General features: G+C 50.2%; 1 protein-coding gene across 1 annotated transcript in view; it reads left to right on the top strand.

Moving 5' to 3' along the window:
* Positions 1 to 22,620, top strand: part of LOC114901599 (plexin-A4-like) — a 293,914-nt gene that overhangs the window by 55,381 nt on the left and 215,913 nt on the right. Inside the window, exon 2 of the mRNA XM_029233535.1 lies at positions 19,103 to 20,355. Coding sequence (XP_029089368.1) covers positions 19,171 to 20,355 — 1,185 coding nt within the window. The 5' untranslated portion in view covers positions 19,103 to 19,170. The remainder of the gene's footprint in view (positions 1 to 19,102; positions 20,356 to 22,620) is intronic.

The following is a 22,620-nucleotide window of genomic DNA, read 5'->3' as shown; positions in this document are numbered from 1 at the left end:
TCAGGGGCTTTTTTCTGTAGCCTGTGTGTGCAGACTCCATCAGCTACCATTCAAGGGCTGTTTGAAGATGCTCTTCAGATCAGTGCAGGGGAGGTGCCTAGGTGGAGGTTAAATCTGGTACCCAGGCAATACGCTGGCAGGTGGCATGGGGGTTGGTTTGGGCAAATACAGACATGACTGTGATGTGGTCGGGTGTCAATTCAGGTGGGAATACGGGTCACTGATCGGTTGCCTCATCGATCTTTACAGGCTGAGCATTTTGCCTCATTGATTTTTCACTGTAGACTGAATCTTGTTCATTGTTCACTTAGAGATTGCTTCATTTCTTTTCAATTCATTTTTCTGTGCCCGTTTGACACTTTACCACATTGCGTTATCCTTCCTCGATGTGGCTGCTGATCACCCCTTTCCTGGAACAATCTCTGTGACCTTGGGAAAGGCCTTTAACCTCTCTGAACCTCTGTTTCCTCATCTGCTAAATGGAGATGATAATTCTTGCCCAAAGCATCTAGAAGTCGGGGAGGCAGGCATGTGGGTGTCCGGGAGAGCAGCTCCTGAGAGGTGATGGCAGGGTTTGCTTGGTCAGGGAACAGTGGCCTTGCTCAGACTTGGCACTGGAGGAAGAACCTCCACTTGAGGAGGGGCGCTGAGATCCTGCAGCCTCAACCCTCACCCAGAGATTGGGATTTCTCCTGCTAATAACTGCAGCTTCGGCCACATTGGCTCCCGAGGACGGAATGCATCTTCCTTAGAACCTCAGCCCGAGAGTGCATTTACAAATGCCCATTAATATCTAATAGCACAGTTGAGACAAAGCTGGACATTTTAGTAGGACTTTGCCTGGGGCCTGGAGGCCATAAAAGGAAAATAAATAGAATTACTATAACAAGTCAGTGTGATTTCCAAGTTATAGTTTATTTCACTTCATCGATAGATGAAGCTCCAGTTTAACACCAACTGTGCTGCCAGGACCACTGTCCTTTTTTGACCCCTGGCGAGACTCTAGAGACCCTTTAAAGTTTAGGCATAAAGACTGAGGCCCAGAGAGTGATGGGAGTCCCCCCTCCTACCTGTGAAATTGTGTCATCTGTCGACCTGTTTGGGGGGCCACCTGTTACCCAGATGACTGACGCAATGATGGTCACCCCTTTGTGAGCATAGCCTTACACCGTAGGCCAGGATAGAGGCTCATTATCCCTCAATAAAGCAGCAGCTCCCACGGGGCACCAGAAACACCTGCATTACAGAGAGTGAGGAAATGAGACAGCCGGGCAAGTTGCCTTGAAGTTGAACCCGCTCTTTGGGTGTGAGGATGGAGGGGCCTTTGAGCCTGGGAATGAGTTAGGAATGGATGAAGCAGAAACCCCTGTTTGTTCAGAGAGGCACATTTTATGCATCTTCCTTTGTCTATGTTTATTCCGTTTTTCCGTCAGATTTCATATAATCATAGAGAAAATTTCAGCCTCTCTCAGCTATGGTAAGAGGAAGCAGGAGAAGGGGGTTACAACAGGCGGGCAGTCTTCTGCCAGGAGGTTAAAAGGAGGGATGCTGTGTGTTCTGGGGCTGTGGTGATGGTGGACAAAATGTGTTACGTGAGTGGGCCTTTAGCAGAAAGAGGACATCAGGGGGACAAAGTTTAGACCACTTGTTGCAGATGCTTCTCTCACCTGGAGATTTTCCTTCCAGACCTAAATCTTGATAGATTTGGGGTCTTTTTTGTTTTTTTGTTTTTTAGTAAGTGAAGCAAATTACCTTAAATTTCTCAATCTACTTGACAGAATTTTTATAAAGACTAAGTGAGAAAATAGATGTAAAAGAATTTTGAGGAATGAAAGCCAGCATACCAACATTTCCCAAAGTGTGTATCATGGAACAGTGTTCCTAGAGATATTAATAGGTGTTAAGCAGTGGAAGGGTTCTTTAGTCAAACATGTTTGAGAAACCCTTGTTAATAATCCTTCAACAGGTGTCTTTATCAAAAGAATTCTCTGGACTTCCATTTTTCATTTTTTTAAATTAATTAATTTATTTATTTTTGGCTGCATTGGGTCTTCGTTGCTGTGAGCAGGCTTTCTCTAGTTGTGGTGAGCGGGGGCCACCCTTCATTGCGGTGGGCAGGCTTCTCATTGAGGTGGCTTCTCTTGTTGTGGAGTATGGGCTTTAGACATGTGGGCTTCAGTAGTAGTGGCACGCAGGCTCAGTAGTTGCGGCGCACAGGCTCTAGAGCGCAGGCTCAGTAGTTGCGGCGCACAGGCTTAGTTGCTCCGTGGCATGTGGGATCTTCCCGGACCAGGGCTCGAACCTGTGATCCCTTCATTGGCAGGTGGATTCTTAACCACTGTGCCACCAGGGAAGTCCCGGGACTTTTAATAATAAGCTAATGTGCATCTTGGCTGTCCAGGAGGGTGACTGGTGTTTCCCAAACTTGCTTCATCAGGAACCCTTTTTGGGCAGAGCTTTGGGAGGCACTGATGTTCTTCTTGGTGCTCTGACGTTATAATTGTGTGGGTTGGAGTTGCAGGTGGTAGAAGGGGGTGTGCTTTCATTCAGTAAGCTTTGATAGGCATCTGTCCATTACCTTTTCTCATTTCAACATTTCTTCGCCTTCTCACCAGCGTCCATGCCATGGCAACTGTGAGCAGGAGTTCCTTAGAGTCCAGAACAGTGTGGGGGGGAGGGAGTCCACTTTTCAAAATTAAATACTGTCTTACTCTACATTCTACAGCATGGATGAACCTTAGAGACATCATGCTAAGTGAGATAAGCTGGGCACACAAGGACAAGTACTGTATGATTCCACTTATATGAGGTCCCTATTCAAATTCATAGAGACAGAAAGTAGAATGTTAGTGGCCAGGGACCTGGGGGGAGAGAGGTTAGGGGAATTAGTGTTTAATGGGTACAGAGGTTCAGTTTGGGATGATGGAAAAGTTCTGGTGATGGATGACAGTGATGGTTGTACAACGATACAAATGTGTGCTTAGTGGTATTGAACTGTACACTTAGAAATGGTTAAAATGGTTATATCAGTTATATGTGGAACCCCAAAAATGATGCAAATGAACTTGTTTACAAAACAGAAACAGACTCACAGACATAGAAAACAAACTTATGGTTACCAAAGGGGAAGTAGTAGGGATAGATTAGGAGTTTGGGATTAACAGATACAAACTACTGTATGTAAAATAGATAAACAACAAGGGTTTACTGAACAGCACAGGGAACTATATTCAATATCTTGTAATAACCTATAATGGAAAAGAATATACATATGTATGTATGTGTGTATATATATGTATATATAAAAAACTGAATCACTTTGCTGTACACCTAAATCTAACATTATATTGTAAATCAACTATAGTTCAATTAAAAAAGAAGAAAAATGGTAAATTTTTACCTTATATAGATTTTACCACAATTTTCTTAAAAATTAATATTAAAAAGTCTTGTCCTTAGCCTGAGTTCTTTTGATTTTGGTCTAATTTCTTTCAGACGCCTACTTTTAGACCTTCACTGGTTTGCATAACTGGGTGCCCAAGATTCTCTTTATAACCTGAGTGAAGAGAGGGCTCCTTGCTAAGAACTAAATAACTGATGCTGAATATCCTTTGCCATTTCCACTCTTTTAATATTATTAATTTTGGCTATAAATTTATGAGGTTTACAAACTAGCCTGTACTTCATAAGCATTTGCAATATCCCTTTAGTAAAATTGAAACTTTGATGTGATAGTTTTTCTTTCGCAAAAAATAAGTGTAAAATGCTAGGTCCCTTAGGAAAATATTTTAGTTGGCATCCCCTTCTTCCAGCCAAGGTCCCTTGGTGCAGCCTCTGCCTCTACCGAGGGCTGGCACAAGCAGAGGGCCCTGATGCCTCTGGGGCTTTCTGCAGGCTTAGGTTCAGATCTTAGCTTCACTTCATGTTAGGTACTGAGAATCAGTTTCTCATCTAGAAAATAAGGATACCATTAGCATCCTCTTGGAGCATTTAAATGAGATGCTTTCTGCAGACCACACAGCTAGCTTCTCTGTAAGCCACTTCCCTCCATGATTCCCTCCCATACCAGCCCTGGCAGACTCCGCAGACAGCCCTGCCCTTGATGTCCCAAACTGGACTCTTGACTTCTTTGTTCCCCTGCCATGTTCCTCCCTAGCCTCCCCCATATCAGTAAAGTGACACGACCATCCACCCAGGTGCTCAAGCCAAAATCAAGGAGATGTTATGAATGTTCCTCTCATTTCCATATTCACCAGCAAGCCCTACTAGAGCAGTGATGACCTGTTTTCACCTGCATCACGTGAGCCAGGCCACCATCACCCCTCAAGGAACTCCTGCAGGTCTCCTGTTCCACCCACAAATCATTCTCCACCTGGAGCCACACTGAGTTTGTCAATGATAAACTGATCGTGTTACGTCCTTGCTTAAAACCTTTTCATGGCTTCCCATACCGTTTGGAATGAAATTCCCGTTCCTTCCCCTGGATTTGAATGCCCTCTGTCATCTACCCCCCACCTTTCCCTCAGACCCCATTATTCACACTTCCCTGCTCGCCCAGTGTCTTCCGGCTGCTCAGCCTTCTGCCTTTTCCTTGCCAAGTCTGTCCCCTCCTCAGAGTTTCTGCCCTCACTCTGCCTTTGCCCTAGAATGCTCTTGCCCCAAATCGCTGCATAGTTGGCTTCCTCCTTGTTTAGCCTCCCTGCGAGCCTCAAGACACCTCTACTGGCCACTACAGCTAGGGAGTGCCCTGTCCCCACAGTTACTCTGTATGAAATGAATATCCTTTTTTTTTTTTTTTAAAAGGACTTACCCTATCTGAAAATAACTTTTTCCTGTTTACTGTCTGTCTTCTCCCTATTAAATGTAAGCTCTGTGACATCAAAATCTTTTTGTCTTAGTCACTGTGCACCCTTGGAACATGGGTTCCTGATATTGTAGGAGCTGAACAAGTGCTGTTGAACGAATGAAGGGATGAACTTGGGTCACCCTCCCCGCTTGCTACTTTGCCCCTTATATCATCCCTTGGCCACCGAGAACTTGTCCAGTTGTGCCACCTCCTTGGGCTGAAGGAAAGGGTCCTCTCCCAACACATGCAAAACATCAAGGTAAATGGAGGTGATGACAGTCCAAAATTGTTTAGTTTTTATACTGTAATAGGCTAGGAGGCCTTCCTTTCCTCCCAGTTAACCACTGCATTGGTCATGGGGTCTTCTAGACTTATCCCCCATCCTGCTTTGACATACGATCTTCAGTGATGACTCTGATGGGTGGCCTTGTGGTTTACAGGAAAGTGTTGGGTCCATCAGAAGACCTGAGTTGTGGACATATGAAGAGCAGAGCTTTGGACAACTTAATGAAATTCTCTTGAGTCTTGGTGTCCCCATCTGAACAGTAATAATAATGGGTTGGATGGGGATAGATATATATTTTTGGAGTCATGAGTGTTGATTGCATATGAAGGAGCACGTGGAAGGCAAGATATAACCCACAGACAAGAGGTGGTGGTGGTGGAATTTCAGGCCGTGTAAGAGGAGGAGGTGGCCAGAGTTGGCAGGTGTTTTCCTCTCTGTGTGGAGCATTGCGTGTTTCCGTCCACTGAGTAACGTGCAGAGCAGACTCATAAGAGCTGCAGAGTCTACTTCAACGTCTCCTGGGTCTCGCAATGGATTCAACCCTCTGTCACGCCTGAGATTCATCTCTTGGACTCTTGTGCCCCCAGTGACACAGCTTCTGAGCAGGTCCTGAAAGGAGGTGTCAGCAGCATCCAACAGGATTCCTTCCTCTGCCTGGCCTTGCCCCGGGCCCTCCAGCATTAGCACCGGCTCTGTATTCTTGTCACCTGGAGAAGGAGGATGGCATGACCAATTCATAGGGTTGCTATAGGAGGGACTTAGTCCCGGCAGGAGTGCTGGCGAGAGGCCCCGGCATTGATGTGGGGCAGAGGTTGTCTTGTTGAGGACTGTGCTGTGTGATCTCTTTACAGTGATGGGCACCTTGGAGAATGGTCTTGGAGGGTCTTCACCATTCTGTGCCTCACTTGAGAAATGGTGGCAGGATGGGGGTTAAGATTTCCTGCTCCCTGCTCGTATGTTGCTGGCACAAATACGGACATAGAGTGAGGTCTCAGCAGAATGGAGTGGGTTGGGCAGGGGCAAAGGAGTTGGGAGATTGGAATGTGTTAGTTAATCGAGATTCATTGCCAGAAACCACACGTCTCCTTGGTCCTTTGATTCATAGGTGTGTGCCCAGCAGGTGGGAAAGGTAGGATGACAGGGTGGCACAGGTCCCCACTGGTAGGGACCCAAACACTTAAAGCCCATGGGAATAAGGAGGGGATGGGGAGCCTAGAACCACCTCCTTAGGAGGAATGACGCATTATACTAGTGTTACTTGATCAATACTAAGTATTTTTAAAATTCAGTGTTGCCACGGTGATGGAGATTATTTCCAAACTTTAAGATATAAAATACCCTATTCTGCTAGCTCCTTGCATATTTCCAGGTAGTAGTGCCTGGCCCCCAAACTTTGTTGCAGTCGATTCTGAACCTTTTTTTTAAAGGAGTGAATATAGCTCTGTTCTGCTTCCGGCTGCAGGGAAGATTTCTGCCAAGATTCGCGGCACACAGCTGAAATATGTTTTGTATTTTCTGAGCTTTGGCTCATCGTGGAATTAAATAGCACTAATTACATGAATATAGACCAGCAAGGGAGACAACTGTTCACTTCCTGATTTTCCCGGGAATTGAAAAAGAAAGGGAGGGGGTAGAGGACAAGCAGGGAACAGGGGAGAGGAAGAGCCTTCTCACCGCACATCAGATGACAGCAGAAGTGTGATTATTTGGCCCAGACGTGCCCCAGATAGCCTGTTCCCTCATGGTGTTGCCATTTGGTGGCATCACCAGCTTCCCTCAGGAAGACCCTGTGGGCTGGAAGGCAGGAGGCCGGGCTGTGGGAAGCAGGTCTGCTCTGCTGGGGGTGGCAGTGATGGCCTGGGGTGGGGAGGCATTTTGGGAGCAGAGTGGTACCCGGGAGAGATGCTGAGTGCAAGGATCTGAGTGCAGTGGGCTCCCATCTGGGTCCCCCTAGCAACCTGCTTCTAGCATCCTTTCCAAACTTGTTGACCTTTTTTAGTCAGAAAAGTTTACTTAGAGATTTCTACCAGTCTAAAGAAGGGAATTTCCATTCCTTTTAAAATTCCTTCTCCTGCTAAAGATAGGAGGTGGAATAGGCAGGATCACCTTATCCTGGGTTATCAGTTAAGCCCTTCAGTGGGTGGGATGGCTTCCGAGCTTAGAGGCCTCCTGCTGATTCTTCACTCAACTGTCGAGTGTTGGGGGCCTCAGAGGCCGGAAGCAGCAAGGGCCCCTCCTTGAAAGGTTAACTTGCTCCCCAGGCTCTGACTCAGTGAATGGGCCAATGCCTGAGTGGACAAAGTGTGTCCTGCTCCAGCAGTCCTTGCTGAGAGAGAGAAAATAGGTCCAAGGAGTGTGATGGAGGCTCTCTTAACAGCTGCATGCCCCACGTTCTCTGGGGGCAGGTCGTGGAACTAGACCGCAGTGGGCTCTCCCAAGGCTCTTCACAACTTAGATTTCAGCCGCTACAAAGCCAGTTTAGGGGAAGATGCAAAGAGACTGGAAAGAGAGGCTTCAGCACCAGCCTTGTGTTTTGCAGTGAACACACCCTCCCCGGGTGCTGTCATCCTCACCATTTCATGGCAAAGGTCATTTGTGGAACCCTCCCCACACCAGCGTCAGCCTGTGCTCCATGAAGCCTGAAATGCTTCACTCTCACTCCTCCTAGATTTAAGCCCCAAAAGAAACATAATGATCTCCCTTGACTCATCACCCTGTTTCCAGAAACGCCATTTTACAGATGGGGAAACTGAGGCATCAAGAAAGCAGGACCCTTCCTGATACCTGTAGCATCCTTGCTGCTGTGATTCAGAGAGGGGAGGCTCTTATGGGTGCCTGTGGCTGACACGTTAACCGCTGTGCACGAAGGATATCCTGCCTCTTCCCACGACCGTGGCAGGAGAGAAGGGCCTTGAGAGTGAGGATCTCATTAGCCTGAAGCCCACGTGACGTGGCTTTGCTTTCTGGTGCCAGGCTGGGAGTCCAGGGAGAGAAGATGGAAAGGCCCAGGGGAGTGGGGGAGTGGGTGGCTGGGAGAGCGGCAGAGGGCCTCCTTTCCAGATGAAGATCAGTTAGCGAAGCAAGTCTTCCATCCTCTTCACCCTAGGCCATACGCCTGAGACGGGGCTGCACGGATAGATGACTGTCCCAGCACATGGTGGACCCCAAGCCCCTTCTCTGTGATGCGAATGTCCACCCAGGTCTTGGGGCAGCAAAAGTGACAACAAATGCCTTTGCCACAGCTTCGGGGTGTCTTGAGCGTCTTCCCATGATGTGCCTCCATTTCTGCACCTGCAGAGGCCAGTGGGGACCCTCAGAAGATACTGGGAGCCAATCCCCTGGATAGGGCATTTCTCACCAGCCGGGCCAAGGGCTAGGGTGGAAGAGAATGACCACACTGACGCCAAGTCGGCTGGTACATCTGCCCCCCGGTTCCTGGCTGGCTGGTTTCTTTAAATGAGACGCTGGAAAGAAGCTGACGATTCTGTCCTCCCAGCCCAGGCTGCTATTGAGAGCGTTGTGTTTTCAAAGCCTCACAGCCAGACTTGGAGGCTTAGCGACTCCCCTGCCCGAGCACAGTGCCTGGAATATAAAGGGCTGCCACAGTGTAATAATAGAGTTCCTTCTTGGGCTTCCTGGGCTCGCTGGAGCTCCCACTCGGTCTCTGCTGGGAACAGCAGACTTGGCCAGGGAAAGGTGGTTCTGCACCCTGGGGGGCTCCCTCAAGGCCAAGGATAGGGAGGCCTGGGGGAGGGGAAACCATAGATGGGGGCCTCAGGGGTCCGGCGTGGACCTAATCTCTGAATGGCAGTGGCTCGCTGACTCACCCTCCTGCAGAAGCTCCTTCCAGGCTGGTTGCAAAAGCTCTGTCCATGGTAATCACGTCCCCCCCAGCCCTCTCTAATAAACTGGAAGGTAAGGATTAAGTAGCTGAGCTTGGTGCTGAGTTTCCCAGGGACCAGGCTGGTTGCCTGGCGGCTGGACGCTAAGCCTGTGCCCAGCTCCCCACGGCTCCCTTTTCCCCATCCTTTATGCCCTTCTCCAGCCCTTCCTCCGACCACCAATGTCACATTTCTCATTGCTCAAAAGAGCAGAAGCAGAGGGAAAGCAGACTGGAGGGATTGACTCCTGGGCTTATGGACCTGCCCCGGCTGTGGCCTCCTTCTGCTTTTGTGCTTGGTTACGGCCAGGCTGACCCTTCTGGGTCCCCGCTCCTGCACATAAGACTGTCCAGTCACAGTGCTGTGGCCTCTTCTTGGGAGGACAGTTACTTTGACTTGATGTTTCCCCTAGTGGTAGTGATGGGTTGCAACTGTGACACCCACACCCTGGGGCACTTTTCCTCTTATGAATGTGGCAGTCATTTTTGAGACCTCAACAAGGAGGAGGGTGGCAGCCAAGGCCAGGACTAGGTAGTGAAGCACACGTGGGGCTGCATGCCCATCGTGGCTTCAGAAGGCAGGCACAGATGTTCCGTGTAAATATAATCCTCCAGGAAAAGAAAGAAAGTCACAATTCATGGCTCCTACTTCTAGAAACCGAGAGTTTCAAGTGAGAAATGCAGACAAGAAAAAATACTGGTTACTTACGGAGGATGCTCTTCTGAATGCGTAGATTACACATTGGAGTAGGAATCTCACAAAGGTCTCTCTCCATTTTGCTGGCTTGGATCAATAGCTGGCTGGTGTTTCTTGGATGAAATAGAAAGGAGACCTGGGCTGTGTCCCCAGTCCCCTCACTGTCCTTAGCTGCACACACACAGTGCCTCCCTGGTTCCAAACTTCAGAAGGACCACTTCGGAGGAACATGAAGATATTTCTCCCCTGCAGACATCGGCATGGCCATCTCCCACCTCTCTGGGCTTGGCAACTTGCAGTCTGGCTTTGGGAACAAGGAGGGAGCTACTGACACCTAAAGAGGACTTTCCCTGGGGTCAGCCTGAGGCACTGCAGGAATGGAGCCCCACGGTGCCTGGCCTCGGGTTAGGATCCGGCTCTGATAGGCGGCGTGCTGGCTGCGTTTCTGCCTGTGTTCATTAGGGTGGTGCCAACTGCTGGGACACACAAGTTCACCATTTCAGAGCCTTGTCCCAGGAGTGGTTTATTTCTTGTCTGACCTGAATGTCTGTGGTTAGTGGGTGGGTCCTTCCATCTTGAGGCTCCACCATCTTGCAGGGCCTCAGAATTCTGTTTATCCAGCTGGTAAAAGGATCTGTAGAGAAGACATATCTATTTCTTACCTGCTTTGGGATGGAAGTGTCACTATGACACTCCTTCACCAGTCATGTGGTCACACCTGGAGACTGTGTGGAAACGGAGAGGCCTAGAAGTGTAGGCCATAGCTGGTAGCCATCTCTTATCAACAGCTTTACACCAGCAGCTGCATGGGTGGGGAAGCACACAGTTTTGGTGGATAGCTAGCTTCCTGTCCCCTGGCCTCACCTGCGTAAGAAATGAATTACCTCTAGTGCAGCCCAGTCAGGGGGACTAAGGGGAATGAGGCTCCTGGTTTCTAGGAAACCAGGAGGGGTTGGGAGGTGGAGCTCGGAAGAGCTTGCCAGTGACTATGGCTGACCTCAAAGGGGAAGCTGCAGGACCCAGTAAGAGACCTCAGCCATTGGAGGGCAGGGCTACTGTCCTCTGCTTTGGAGTGTCTGTAGCCCTTGCACCCAGCTGAGAACCCCTCTCGTGGTACGTGATCCGTCAACACTCATTGGCCGAATGAACAAATGCATCCTGACTTCCAGCAACTGGGTCTCCTGTGCTCTCCTTGCTGCAGTTTTGTTTCCAGGCCCACCTTCTCCTCGACGTAGGTTGCGCTGACGTGCTCTGATGAGTAGGGCGGTGGTTCTCAAGTCTAATTTGCGGATGCAAGGCAACCTGTTATGCTATTCCAGCTGGAGGACCGGCAGTTCTCATTGTAAATTGTGTCTGAAGGATGTAGTTTCCCTGTTGCCTTTGAAGTCATGCTTCTAATGGGCAAAAGTGGGTATTTTAAGTAGCTGTAAGCCCTGATTAGAGCAGGGTAGAATCAGCATTGTGTGTTTGGGCTAAGTGGCTCAGCACCAAAATTTACGTGGTACTTCAGCTGTGGGTGATCCCAGCTGCCACCTCATACACTCTTCTGTGAGGTCGTCATCCGTTCCTCGTTTAGTCATTCATCATTCATTCATTCATTCGTAATTCATCCATCCGTTCCTTCACGTATTCCCAACATACCGACCATATATCAAGCTCTGGACTTGAACTGAAGAGAATAGTGGTGAAAAATACATAGTAATTTCTGACCTCCAGAAGCTCACATTTTTTTAGATGGCAGGGAGCATCAGTGGGCAAATATAGCAGCGTTTGTGGAATGTGAGACTAACTCGAGTTCCTGCACTGACGTGCGATGGGGGCTGTCTTAGACCAGGACCAGGGTCAGACATGCTTCATTGGAAGGGTGAGGCCCTAGGTGAGGGAGTGGGGTGGTCATCGTGGGCAGGAGAAACCACCTGTGCCAAGGACACAGAGGCATGGCCAGGTGGAGAGCATCCCAGGAGACTTGTCAGCACAGCCCTCAAGGCAAAGGCCCAGCAGACAGGGGAGCATCGTGATGGATTATGAAAGTCAGCACACACACGCACACCCACATGCGCGTGCACGTGCACGCACACACACCCAAAGTCACCTGGAAAAAGCCGCACTATTTGTAAAATTCTAGTTTATCTCTGGGGCAGTGGGACACTGAGATCTCTTTGGCATGCTTCTTCTTGTGAAAGAAGTCTGTTAGGGAGGATGTGGTGAGAGACACCTTACTCTTGGCTGGAAGTCTGGATTTTTCTGTGGATGGGTCAGGATTCTTTCATTAACACATGCCAGAGCCCTCATTGTTTTATGCAAAAGGAGAATTTTTGGCTCACGTAGCCAGGAAGTATAAGCAGAGAGGTGGCTTCAGTGCACGTGATCTAGACATCTGTGTGATGTCACCAGGACCTGGGACTCAGGACTTTCTATGCCCTGGCTCAGCTCTGCTCTCTTCGTACTTAACTTCCTTCTCTTCAGGCTCCCCTCCCCCCCCCCCCCCCCCCCCCCGTTACAAGATGGTGTCCGCAGTTCTTAAGCCCACCCCTCTCCAAGGCCACAGCCAATGGAAGACCTAGGACTTTTTCCTCAGCACTCCATCCAAAGTCTGTTGCCTCCCAGAGATTCTGATCCAACCAGGTACCCATCCCTAAACTAGTCACTGTGACCTGCACTTGCTCTGTGCTGATTGGTTTGGGCCCGGGTCATGTGTCCTCCCTTGAACCAGGGGTGGAGTCAATTTCCCCAGACGCTTTTGGGCTGAAAGGGGGTGAAAGGGTGGATTCCCAGAGGATAAATGAATGGTAGCAAAAACAACATCAAAAACAACAGGTGTCTACTATCTCTAACAGTGTCTTCCTTTTTAAAAAAAAAATTTCTTTTTTTGCGGTGCGCGGGCCTCTCACTGTTGTGGCCTCTCCTGCTGCAGAGCACAGGCTCCGGACGCGCAGGCTCAGCAGCCATGGCTCAGGGGCCCAGCCGCTCCACGACATGTGGGATCTTCCTGGACCGGGGCACGAACCCATGTCTCCTGTATCGGCAGGTGGACTCTCAACCACTGCGCCACCAGGGAAGCCCCCATTTTTTTTTTCTTTTAAATCATGACTGTATTAGAGTTTTCCAGAGAAGCAGAAACTACATATATATATATTGAGAGAGAGAGAGAGAGAGAGGGAGAGGGATTGATTTTAAGGAATTAGGTCATGCAATTATGGAGGCTCCAAGTGCAAAATCAGCAGAGTAGGACTGCAGACTTGAGACTCAGAGGAGAGCCCATGTCATAGTTCAAGTCCAAGGGCTTCTGCTACAGAATTCCCTCTCCCTTGGGGAGGTCAGGCTTTTGTTTTATTCAGTCTTCACCTGATCTGGTAGCCACACACTTATATTTTAGGGGAGAGTCTGCTTCACTCAAAGTCCACTGATTTAAATGTTAATCTCATCCAAAAACACCCTCACAGAAACATCCAGAATAATATTTGACCACATATCTGGGCACGATGGCCCAGCCAAGTGGACACATCAAATTCACCATCACAGTGACCGAGAGTAGGAAGTACACTTACATCACTCTCATGCATACACATACGTGGCTGAAACAAAAGCCTCACAAAAGTCTCATCCTTCCTAAATGTGACCTACTCTTATTTTTCTCTTCTATTTTATTCCATTAAAAAAGTACCTGTAACCTGCGCAGATTACTAGACTGATGCTGGATTATGACTTGTCTTTTGAAACATCATCCTAGAAGACATTTTCTGGGTGTTCTATTATCCCATGGCAAACGTCCTGAGGAAAACAGGATTCTGTCCAGAGGGTCAAGGAAGGTACCGTGTGCCACTGAGGGAGACCCGAACAGATTGCCAAGTCACACTATCACTGGATGTGACCCCAGCCAGGACCTGTCCCTGCTCATGCCTCCGTTTCCTTATCTGTAGAGGCCGTATACTTACAAATGCCTCTTCTACCTAACAGCGTTGCCACGTACAGTACAATCAGAATGAGATAATATATATGAAAACACTTTGTAAACTCTAAAGTAATTTTGTGAGGTAATTGCTATTTTTAAACTACTGTATAATAACTTTCTTCTCTGCCACTCAGGAATCTGAGAAGGTGATGCTATTTCATGAAAATTAGTTTGAGCTCTTCACCACTTGCCACACAAAACAAAGCCCCAATTTCTCTAATCAGAATGATGATCAGCTTCTAAAAATGAGTCCCATCTCCCCTGAGATGATTCAGAATTAAAATTTGATTTCAAAGAGGGTTTGGGTTTGATTCAGAGACTTTCAGTTCTGTCTTCCCGTCCCTTTCCCACCCTACCTAGTTCAGTGAGTCCTTCCGGGCCATCTTGGGGTGACTCAGTTACATTATTTGCCTCGAAGAGTCAGAATTGGGCTGAATGCTACCTCTGATACTTTTGTTTTAAAACCAGATGAGGGACTTCCCTGGCGGTACAGTGGTTAAGACTTTGTCTTCCAGTGCAGGGTGTGCGGGTTCGATCCCTGGTCGGCGGGTTAAGATCCCACATGCCTCGCGGCCAAAATACCAAAACATAAAACAGAAGCAATATTGTAACAAATTCGATAAGGACTTTAAAAATAGTCCACATCAAAAAAATCTTAGAAAAACAAAACAAAACACAAAAACAGCTGAATGATGACCTGAGAGAGAGATGGTGGATGGGATCTGGAATCTCAGTGAGGGTTTCCTAGGTTGAGCCATCACTTACATGGATAGATGGAACGGACACCACTGGAGAAGTCCAGCTTTGCCAGGACGGAGAGCCTCAGGCCGCCCTGGAGGGCAGGGGCAGGCAGCTCTGCTCACCTGTGGGTTCCGTGCTGGGGTAGGAGGGCTGCAGCCGGCTCACCGCTGTGGCAGTGCCCGGTGGGGTCTCTGGTGAGGCAAGCTGAATCCCACATCCCTGCTAGCTCCCCCTTCTCTTCCATTTCTTCTGTTTGTTTGCTAACCCGTCTCTCGTGGTGTGTAGAGTGAGAGGCTGGTTATCCCTATCACACGTCATCGTTTTCTGTGGGCTCCCCCCTCTCCAGGCACAGATGAGGGTGACGAGTGTTTGAGATGCGTAACTGTGTCTCCTTTCAGTGCCTAGTACAGGATGGAGAATGAGGCCTGGCACCTTTCTGCTCAGTGAATTCGTAAGGACAGGCTTCCTCGTCTCGCCTCTTGCAAAGCAGAGAGCTGTTGATGGGCTTGTGGGTCCGTGAGTGTGCACAGTGAGGCGGGGTGTGGCAGGCGCACTTTCCCGGGGCTCGGCAGGTTCCAGTACAGGGACGGCCGTAAGTTCCCTCCAGAGGGTGGGTGGCTGAGGCCTGACCCGCACCTGCCTGTCTGGAGTGAGGATGACCAGCCCTGCTGGAGTCTGGTTGTTGGCAGCGGTGTTCTGAGAGCTGTGTTAGGCAGCAGAGAATATGGCACCCAAAGAGCGGGCTCTTCCCGACAAAGGCGAGGGAGCAGGTGCTAAAGCGGGTTCAGGTAAAGTCAGGAGACATGGGAAGAGCCCTGGATTAGGAGTCCAGGGACCTGAGCTTAATCCCATCCCCACCATGAACTCACTCTGCGACCTCCTGCAAGTCCTTTAACTTCTGTGGATCACAGCTTCCTCGTCACTAAAATCAGGGACTGGGAATCATCAAACTGGACCATCTCTTTCAGCTCAAAAACTTCTAGATTCTTCTCTGATATTTAGATTTGCACAGACAATTCATGATGAACCAGCCCGACCTCCTGACCCCTCATCACTCTAACAGAGATGGTGCCATCGGGCTTTTTTTTTTTGCGGTACGCGGGCCTCTCACTGTTGTGGCCTCTCCCGTTGCGGAGCACAGGCTCCGGATGCGCGGGCTCAGCGGCCATGGCTCACGGGCCCAGCCGCTCCGCGGCATGTGGGATCTTCCCGGACCGGGGCACGAACCCATGTCCCCTGCATCGGCAGGCGGACTCTCAACCACTGCGCCACCAGGGAAGCCCCATTGGGCATTTTTTGATCCTAATCCTTTCATCTTCTTTCACTCTTGTCAACAACAACTCTCACTTAAGAAGCACTTACTTCGGGCCAGGAGAAGCCCTGTGCCAGGCACCTTCCAGCCCTTTATGCTTTCAGCGGCAAATAGTTGTGCCCATTGTGAGGGCATGACCTGTGAGGTTATGCCCTGGGAGTCCCCAGGGGCTTTGCTGTCCTCCTGTAGAGCTGGTATTGCCGGGTGATGTCCTGGGATTTCTGTGTGTGGGAACTTACATGGGTTAAACTGGACTTCTGAGGGCTCTGGAATTGTGCTTTCCTAGAAATAGGACAGGCTTTGCAATGATACAAAGCTGGGTTTCAACCCCAGCTCTGCCACTTACGAGCCATTTGTTCTTGCAGAGCTAGTTTCCTCACCTGAAAAGCAGGTCAGACACTCCTGACCCCAGCGAACAGTTGTCTGAGGAGTGAGGTAATGGGTGTGCCAGCATTTGCCTTGGGGCCCGGGGTCCCCTGAATGCTGCACAGGTGCTGATGCTTCTCCTCGCTTCCAGCCCCTCTTCCTGCCACTCAGGAAAGAGTTCTTGAGTCTCCCCTCCATGTCAGGTGTGGGTCTAGCACTGTGGACACACTAGCAGGCAAGGCAGTGCCCCCCCTACCCCCACGGAGCTCACAGGCCTCAGCTCCAAACTCAGTTCTTTAGGCAAAGGCTAAATCGACAGGAGCACGGAGGCTCCTCCCTGGGAGCGGGGGCTGAGCTCTTTTCCTTTAAGTTTCTTCCCTCAGCACTGTGCATTTTAATCTCAACCTCCCAGGGGCACCCTGACGAGGTCCTGGCTCCCTCTCCAGCCCTATCTCCTCCTGCTTTCCAGACAGACTCTTCCTGGCGTGCACCCTGGTTGAAATGCCCTTGCCGTGGCTCCATGGACCCCTGCCCAAGGAGGCCCTCCCTTTCCAGCTCTGCGGGTCCTCTCGAAGTTCACGGCTCAGCCCAAGTGCCATCGCCTCTCCAAGGCCTCCCACAGCCTTCTCCTTGCTCCCTAGCCCGGGGTTAGAGGTCAGCTGTCCTCACCCGAGCTCTCGAAGTCCGTCATGTAACGTTTCACTGTCTGAGTAATTGGGTTCTGGCGGTGTCTGCCCCCCTGACTCTGGGTTTTTCAAGGGCCTGGTCCAGCCTCGGCCATCCTTGGATCCATGGTGTCTTGTTCATTTGGAATGTGCCCTAAGCCTATGTTTGCCATGTGGGGGAAGAGATGAAGGCCCTCTGCTCACAAGACTGCTGTCGGTCCGTGGGTGTGCCAGTTTCCCTCCTCTGATGTCTTCTTGAGAATGTTTGTGGTTTTCATTGGGAATGAAAACGTCAATGTCAATGTCATTGTTAGCTGACAATGTCAAGTGTTTGTTTTGCTTTCCTTCTTCTTTCTTCTCTTGGTTTCCATCTAACTTTGTACTCTCTCTGCTTGTGGGAGGGGCAGATAGGTTTCTTTGACTCAGCCATCTACCTCTTCCCATCACCTTGTTTCTGAGTTGTTTGGGAGGGGGAAATGAGAGAAATTCCACAGAGCCGAGATGTCTCCGAATAAGATGTAGGCCATTCCTGCCCAGATTTCTCCCAAACTGGAAGAAATATGAAGCCATCCTCTGGAAACACACGCAGAAAAGCATCTTGAATAGAAATGAATGAGACCATTAGGATGGAAAGCTATTTTGTTCCACGGGGAGTTATTTATTTATTTATTTACTTGACCACTTTTCTTAAAGCATTTGTTCTCTGTCTTTAATGAAAACCTCTCAGAGAAGGCCTCACCCTGGGCAGCGGCCAAGACCTGCCTCATTAAAATGATGTTGGGGGACTTCCCTGGCGGTCCAGTGGTTAAGACTTCCCCTTCCGATGCGGGGGGGTGCGGGTTTGATCCCTGGTCGGGAACTAAGATCCCACATGCCTCACAGCCAAAAAACCAAAACATAAAAAAACCAAGAGCAATATTGTAATAAATTCAATAAAGACTTAAAAAAAAAATGAGAAAAACGAAATGGGGCTTCCCTAGTGGCGCAGTGGTTGGGAGTCCGCCTGCTGATGCAGGGGACACGGGTTCGTGCCCCGGTCCGGGAAGATCCCACATGCTGCGGAGTGGCTGGGCCCGTGAGCCATGGCCTCTGAGCCTGCGCATCCGGAGCCTGTGCTCCACAACGGGAGAGGCCACAACAGTGAGAGGCCCGCATACTGGAAAACAAAACAAGACAAAACAAACAAACAAAACAAAACAAAAATATCCAAAATGACATTGGGGCTCAGACCTGGGCAGTGCGCCCAGAGGACCTGGTGGCTGCCTCAGAGTAAAGGGATCCGGGTTGTGGGTCGTTAATTTGGCCTCATGCACCGTCCAGCAGGGGGGAGGTGCAGAGGAGAAGCTTCCCCTGCAGTAGGTGCAGACCCAGAGGGCCAGGGCTGTAATGGACAGCCCCCCAAAAAGGGTTGTTTGAACTAGTCTTCTGTGCGTAAACAGTCACTGGTGGACGTCCCCGTCTGTGCCTGGCTGGAGTAAACTGAGATGTTTTTAGCAGGACAGCATGAGAGTCTGCCATGGACTTGGACAGTCCTGGTCCTGGTTTCAGTTGGCCTCTAGGGCTTTTAGCTGTGCAAACTGGAACCCCCTCAGCTGTAAGGTGGGAGTGTCAGTAGTACTTATATCACGAGGCTGCTAGTCAGGGTCCCAGCCGGAAACATTGTACATACAAATCAGGTCATTTGCACAAAGGTTAATAGAGGGGGTCTTGACACATGCCTCCTTAGAGGCAGGGCAGTGTTTGGGGACGAGAACATTGAGGCCCGTTCCCTCCCCTAGGACCAAAGGGAGGCAGGCAGGAGGTGGTTCACAGGACCTGCAGCCCCCCTCCCCTCCTCCTAGCCTTTCCCTGTCCCACTGGGCTTCGGCTGATTCTCCCCACTGGCTGCACCTAACCAGGCCCAAGGGCAAGGAGCCTGCAGAGGTATAGTCCATACAGGTCAGCCTCCTGGGCATGGAGAAGGGTAGAGGGCAGATCTGGAGGGGCAGATGGAAGCTGCCCTGCAATGAAGGGTTTGTTAAGATGAAATGAGGGTCTCTGGGAGGTGCTGGACAGTGGCTGATGCAAAGTCAGCCATTCTGTGGGCAATGGCTATTTATCATCATCACCGTTATCATTGTTGTCACTGTTGCTAGTATTATTACTAGTACTATTACTGAAGCGCCCTCCTGCTGCCCTCCCTCTTGGGCACTCATACCCACACACTGGGGACTGGCTCCCTTGGCCCCAGCGTCCCCCATTGCGGGTCTGTTTCAGCGTGTGCAGGATGCTTTGAGGGCCCAGCCAGACAAGCTGTGGGGTGAAACTAAGCCTCTGCCTTTGTCAAGCAGCATCACGTCTTTCCTTTCCCCCCGTAGGGAGCCTGCACCCCTCCCTCGACACTGCTGTGCCGAGTGTGACCGTGACCCGAGGGCGCATCTCTGAAATGAGAGCCATGCCTTGGAATTGGACCTGCCTGCTCTCCCACCTCCTAATGGTGGGGATGGGCTCCTCCACTCTACTCCCCCAGCAGCCACCCCTGCTGCCCCAGAAGCGGTCTTTTGTCACGTTCCGCGGGGAGCCCGCCGAGAGCTTCAACCACCTGGTGGTGGACGAGAGGACAGGGCACATTTATGTGGGGGCCGTCAATCGGATCTACAAGCTCTCCAGCGACTTGAAGGTCCTGGTGACCCACCAGACTGGGCCGGACGAGGACAACCCCAAGTGCTACCCTCCCCGCATTGTCCAGACATGCAACGAGCCCCTGACCACCACCAACAATGTCAACAAGATGCTCCTGATAGACTATAAGGAGAACAGGCTGATTGCTTGCGGGAGCCTGTACCAAGGCATCTGCAAGCTCCTCAGGCTGGAGGACCTCTTCAAGCTGGGGGAGCCTTTTCACAAGAAGGAGCACTACCTGTCGGGGGTCAACGAGAGTGGCTCTGTCTTTGGGGTGATCGTCTCCTACAACAACCTGGATGACAAGCTCTTCATTGCCACGGCCGTGGACGGGAAGCCAGAGTATTTCCCCACCATCTCCAGCCGGAAACTGACCAAGAACTCAGAGGCGGATGGCATGTTCGCATATGTCTTCCACGATGAGTTTGTGGCCTCGATGATCAAGATTCCTTCGGATACTTTCACCGTCATCCCCGACTTTGATATCTACTACGTCTATGGCTTCAGCAGCGGCAACTTTGTCTACTTTTTGACGCTTCAGCCTGAGATGGTGTCTCCCCCTGGCTCCACCACTAAGGAGCAGGTTTATACGTCCAAGCTCGTGAGGCTTTGTAAGGAGGACACAGCCTTCAACTCCTACGTGGAGGTCCCCATTGGCTGTGAGCATGGCGGGGTGGAGTACCGCCTGCTGCAGGCCGCCTACCTGTCCAAAGCTGGGGCCGTGCTCGCCCGGACCCTCGGGGTTCGCCCAGAGGACGACCTCCTCTTCACCGTCTTCTCCAAAGGCCAGAAGCGGAAAATGAAATCCCTGGACGAGTCGGCCCTGTGCATCTTCGTCCTGAAGCAGATCAATGACCGCATTAAGGAACGGCTGCAGTCCTGCTATCGGGGCGAGGGCACGCTGGACCTGGCCTGGCTCAAGGTGAAGGACATTCCCTGCAGCAGCGCGGTGAGTCCGGGGAGGGCCTGTGGGCCGGGGTGGCATGGTGTCAGAGACCTAGGCTGTGGCCTCCATGGGGTGTGAATCATCTGTCCCATTTTGTAGATGAGACAAGTATATCCCACCTCCGGGTCTCACTGGTCTCGGATTATCACCAGCTCAAGCATGCTGTGACCATGTCACTGAGCTTATAAGAGTCAGAGCTGGAGCTAAATGTAGATTTCCTATCGGCACTTTTCTCTACTCTGGTTGGCTCACTGGCTGTAAGAGGAGAGGCTGGAATAGGCAGAACTGTGTGCCATAGATGCCACGCGCACCAGCCGTTCTTGAAGACTGCGCTGTCGTATGCGGTGACTTGAGAGGTGTACCCACCTTCTTACCGACCATGCTGCAAGTCACTCTCCTGGGAGCCTAGAATAAAAACAATGGGCGGTGGAGGCAGAGCTTAGAGTAAAACCGGTACTGGGAGTAGGGAGGCAGTCATTTTACATTTGGGGTAGATGTAGAACTTCAGGAGAGGTATGTTTTTAGCCCCTTGCCTATCTTTAGGAAATGGGAAAATAAGATCAGAAGAAGTAGGGTGAGAGTCCAGTGAACACAGAGGGGAAAACATATTTATTAAGTATCTTCCGTGTGCACAGTCTCATGGAAGAAACGTGTCCAGAGCAGCCATGGAGCAGTGCTGGGTGACAGAGGGCTGAAGGAAACCAGGGGGCGGGGAGAACGAAGGGTTGGTTTAGGAGGCCTGCCCAGGGCCCGTGAGCCCTGAGGGACAGACCGGACCTCAGAACTGCTGGGCAACCACCAGTGCCACGGGAGACACAGCCTCCTGCCTCTCCCAACATAACTCACTTGTGACCCAATGTGAAAAGCACCTGCCTTTCTGTGGCTTGACTTCTGTTCATCTTCATTGTTGTTTTTTTCTCAACCATTCTTAACGTGACTTGGAAGGTTCAGCTCTTGGCATCTTCTATGCCCTGTGTCACTTTCCTTTCCCTTTTTCTTTTTTATTGTCCAGTTGAAAAATTATGAACCTAGTTGGAGAAAATCTATCCTGTAGTCTTAATGTAGGGAGAAGAAAGGACAATTCAGTCATCAGGTAGAAGTATGCACGTGCATGGATGTGATTCTTGACTCCTAGTCAAACTTTGGTGGAATTCCATATTAGGAAAATGTACTTGGATTGATTTAAGAAGTGCAAGTTTCTTTTCATGCCAAGCAGACCTCAGAGGGCACTGGCACCCACACCTCCAGCACGCGGTGAGGCCATTCCTCCGGGCAATGGGATTTGGGGGAGGGGAGAGGGAGGAGAAAGAAGGAACTCACTTGTGCCCCAAGGTTTCTCTTTGGTGCCCTAGCATTTAGGCTCAGGCTGTTTTCTAGTGATGAGTTTTCCAGTTACCTGGGCTGATACTAAAAGATGCCATTTCTTCTTGGGGGTTCTGGAAAGCCAGGAGACCCCTAGTGTCGCAGAGGAAATGGGAGAGACACCAGGCGCCAAAGAAGGAAGCAACATGTTGACCATCATTTCCAGGCCAGAGAATTGAGGGGAGTCCCCTGTATCTGCTGAGCCCTAGCAGGTGACATATCTTTTGGAGACTTTGGTTTGGGCAGTAGGTGATCCACTCAGGAGAGTCTGTGAGACTAGTTTATGAACTTGGGGGTCATGCACTGCTCCCACATGAAGGCAGTGAATGACCGGCCAGGTGCTGTGCTTTGTGTATGTATATTACACGCTCAGACGTAGGTCCCTGGGGAGATGCCCTAAGAGTGTTGACATGGGGAAGGTGCCCAGAGATCCCTTGGTCTTTACCTTCATTCTGAGGCCCAACAACTTGAATGAGTTGCCCCAGGTCATAGAATTTGTGAGTGAATAGCAGAGACCACATTTGAAGAGAACCACCACCCCCCTTGCCTCTCACCACCACGCTTGCACACATGCACATACATACACACTCCTACACACATGCATGTGCACGTACACAAGAAATACCCTCACAAGCACTCACATATACACCTGTGTTAGAAAATAGCAAGTTCATGCTGTGTGCTTACTAAACAGCTAGTTCTTTTGAGATCAGAGGGGTTGGCTATTTTTGCTGCAGAAAACTTGCTCCAATCCTGTCTTTTCGGGCAATGCTTTTGGGAGTAAAATCAGCTGCGGAGATCAGCCTGGCTGCCCATGGGCAAGCATTTGCTCCCTGCCACAGTACAAAAAGCAAAGTTCATCACGGGAGTCTGCAGAGCTGCAGGTCCTAACATCCGCCTGGCGGC

The sequence above is a fragment of the Monodon monoceros genome, unplaced genomic scaffold, assembly GCF_005190385.1.
Source record: "Monodon monoceros isolate NGI ecotype Baffin Bay Population unplaced genomic scaffold, NGI_Narwhal_1 Super_Scaffold_2, whole genome shotgun sequence".
Taxonomy (NCBI): Eukaryota; Metazoa; Chordata; class Mammalia; order Artiodactyla; family Monodontidae; genus Monodon; species Monodon monoceros.
This window is presented reverse-complemented; position numbering and strand designations above follow the sequence as displayed.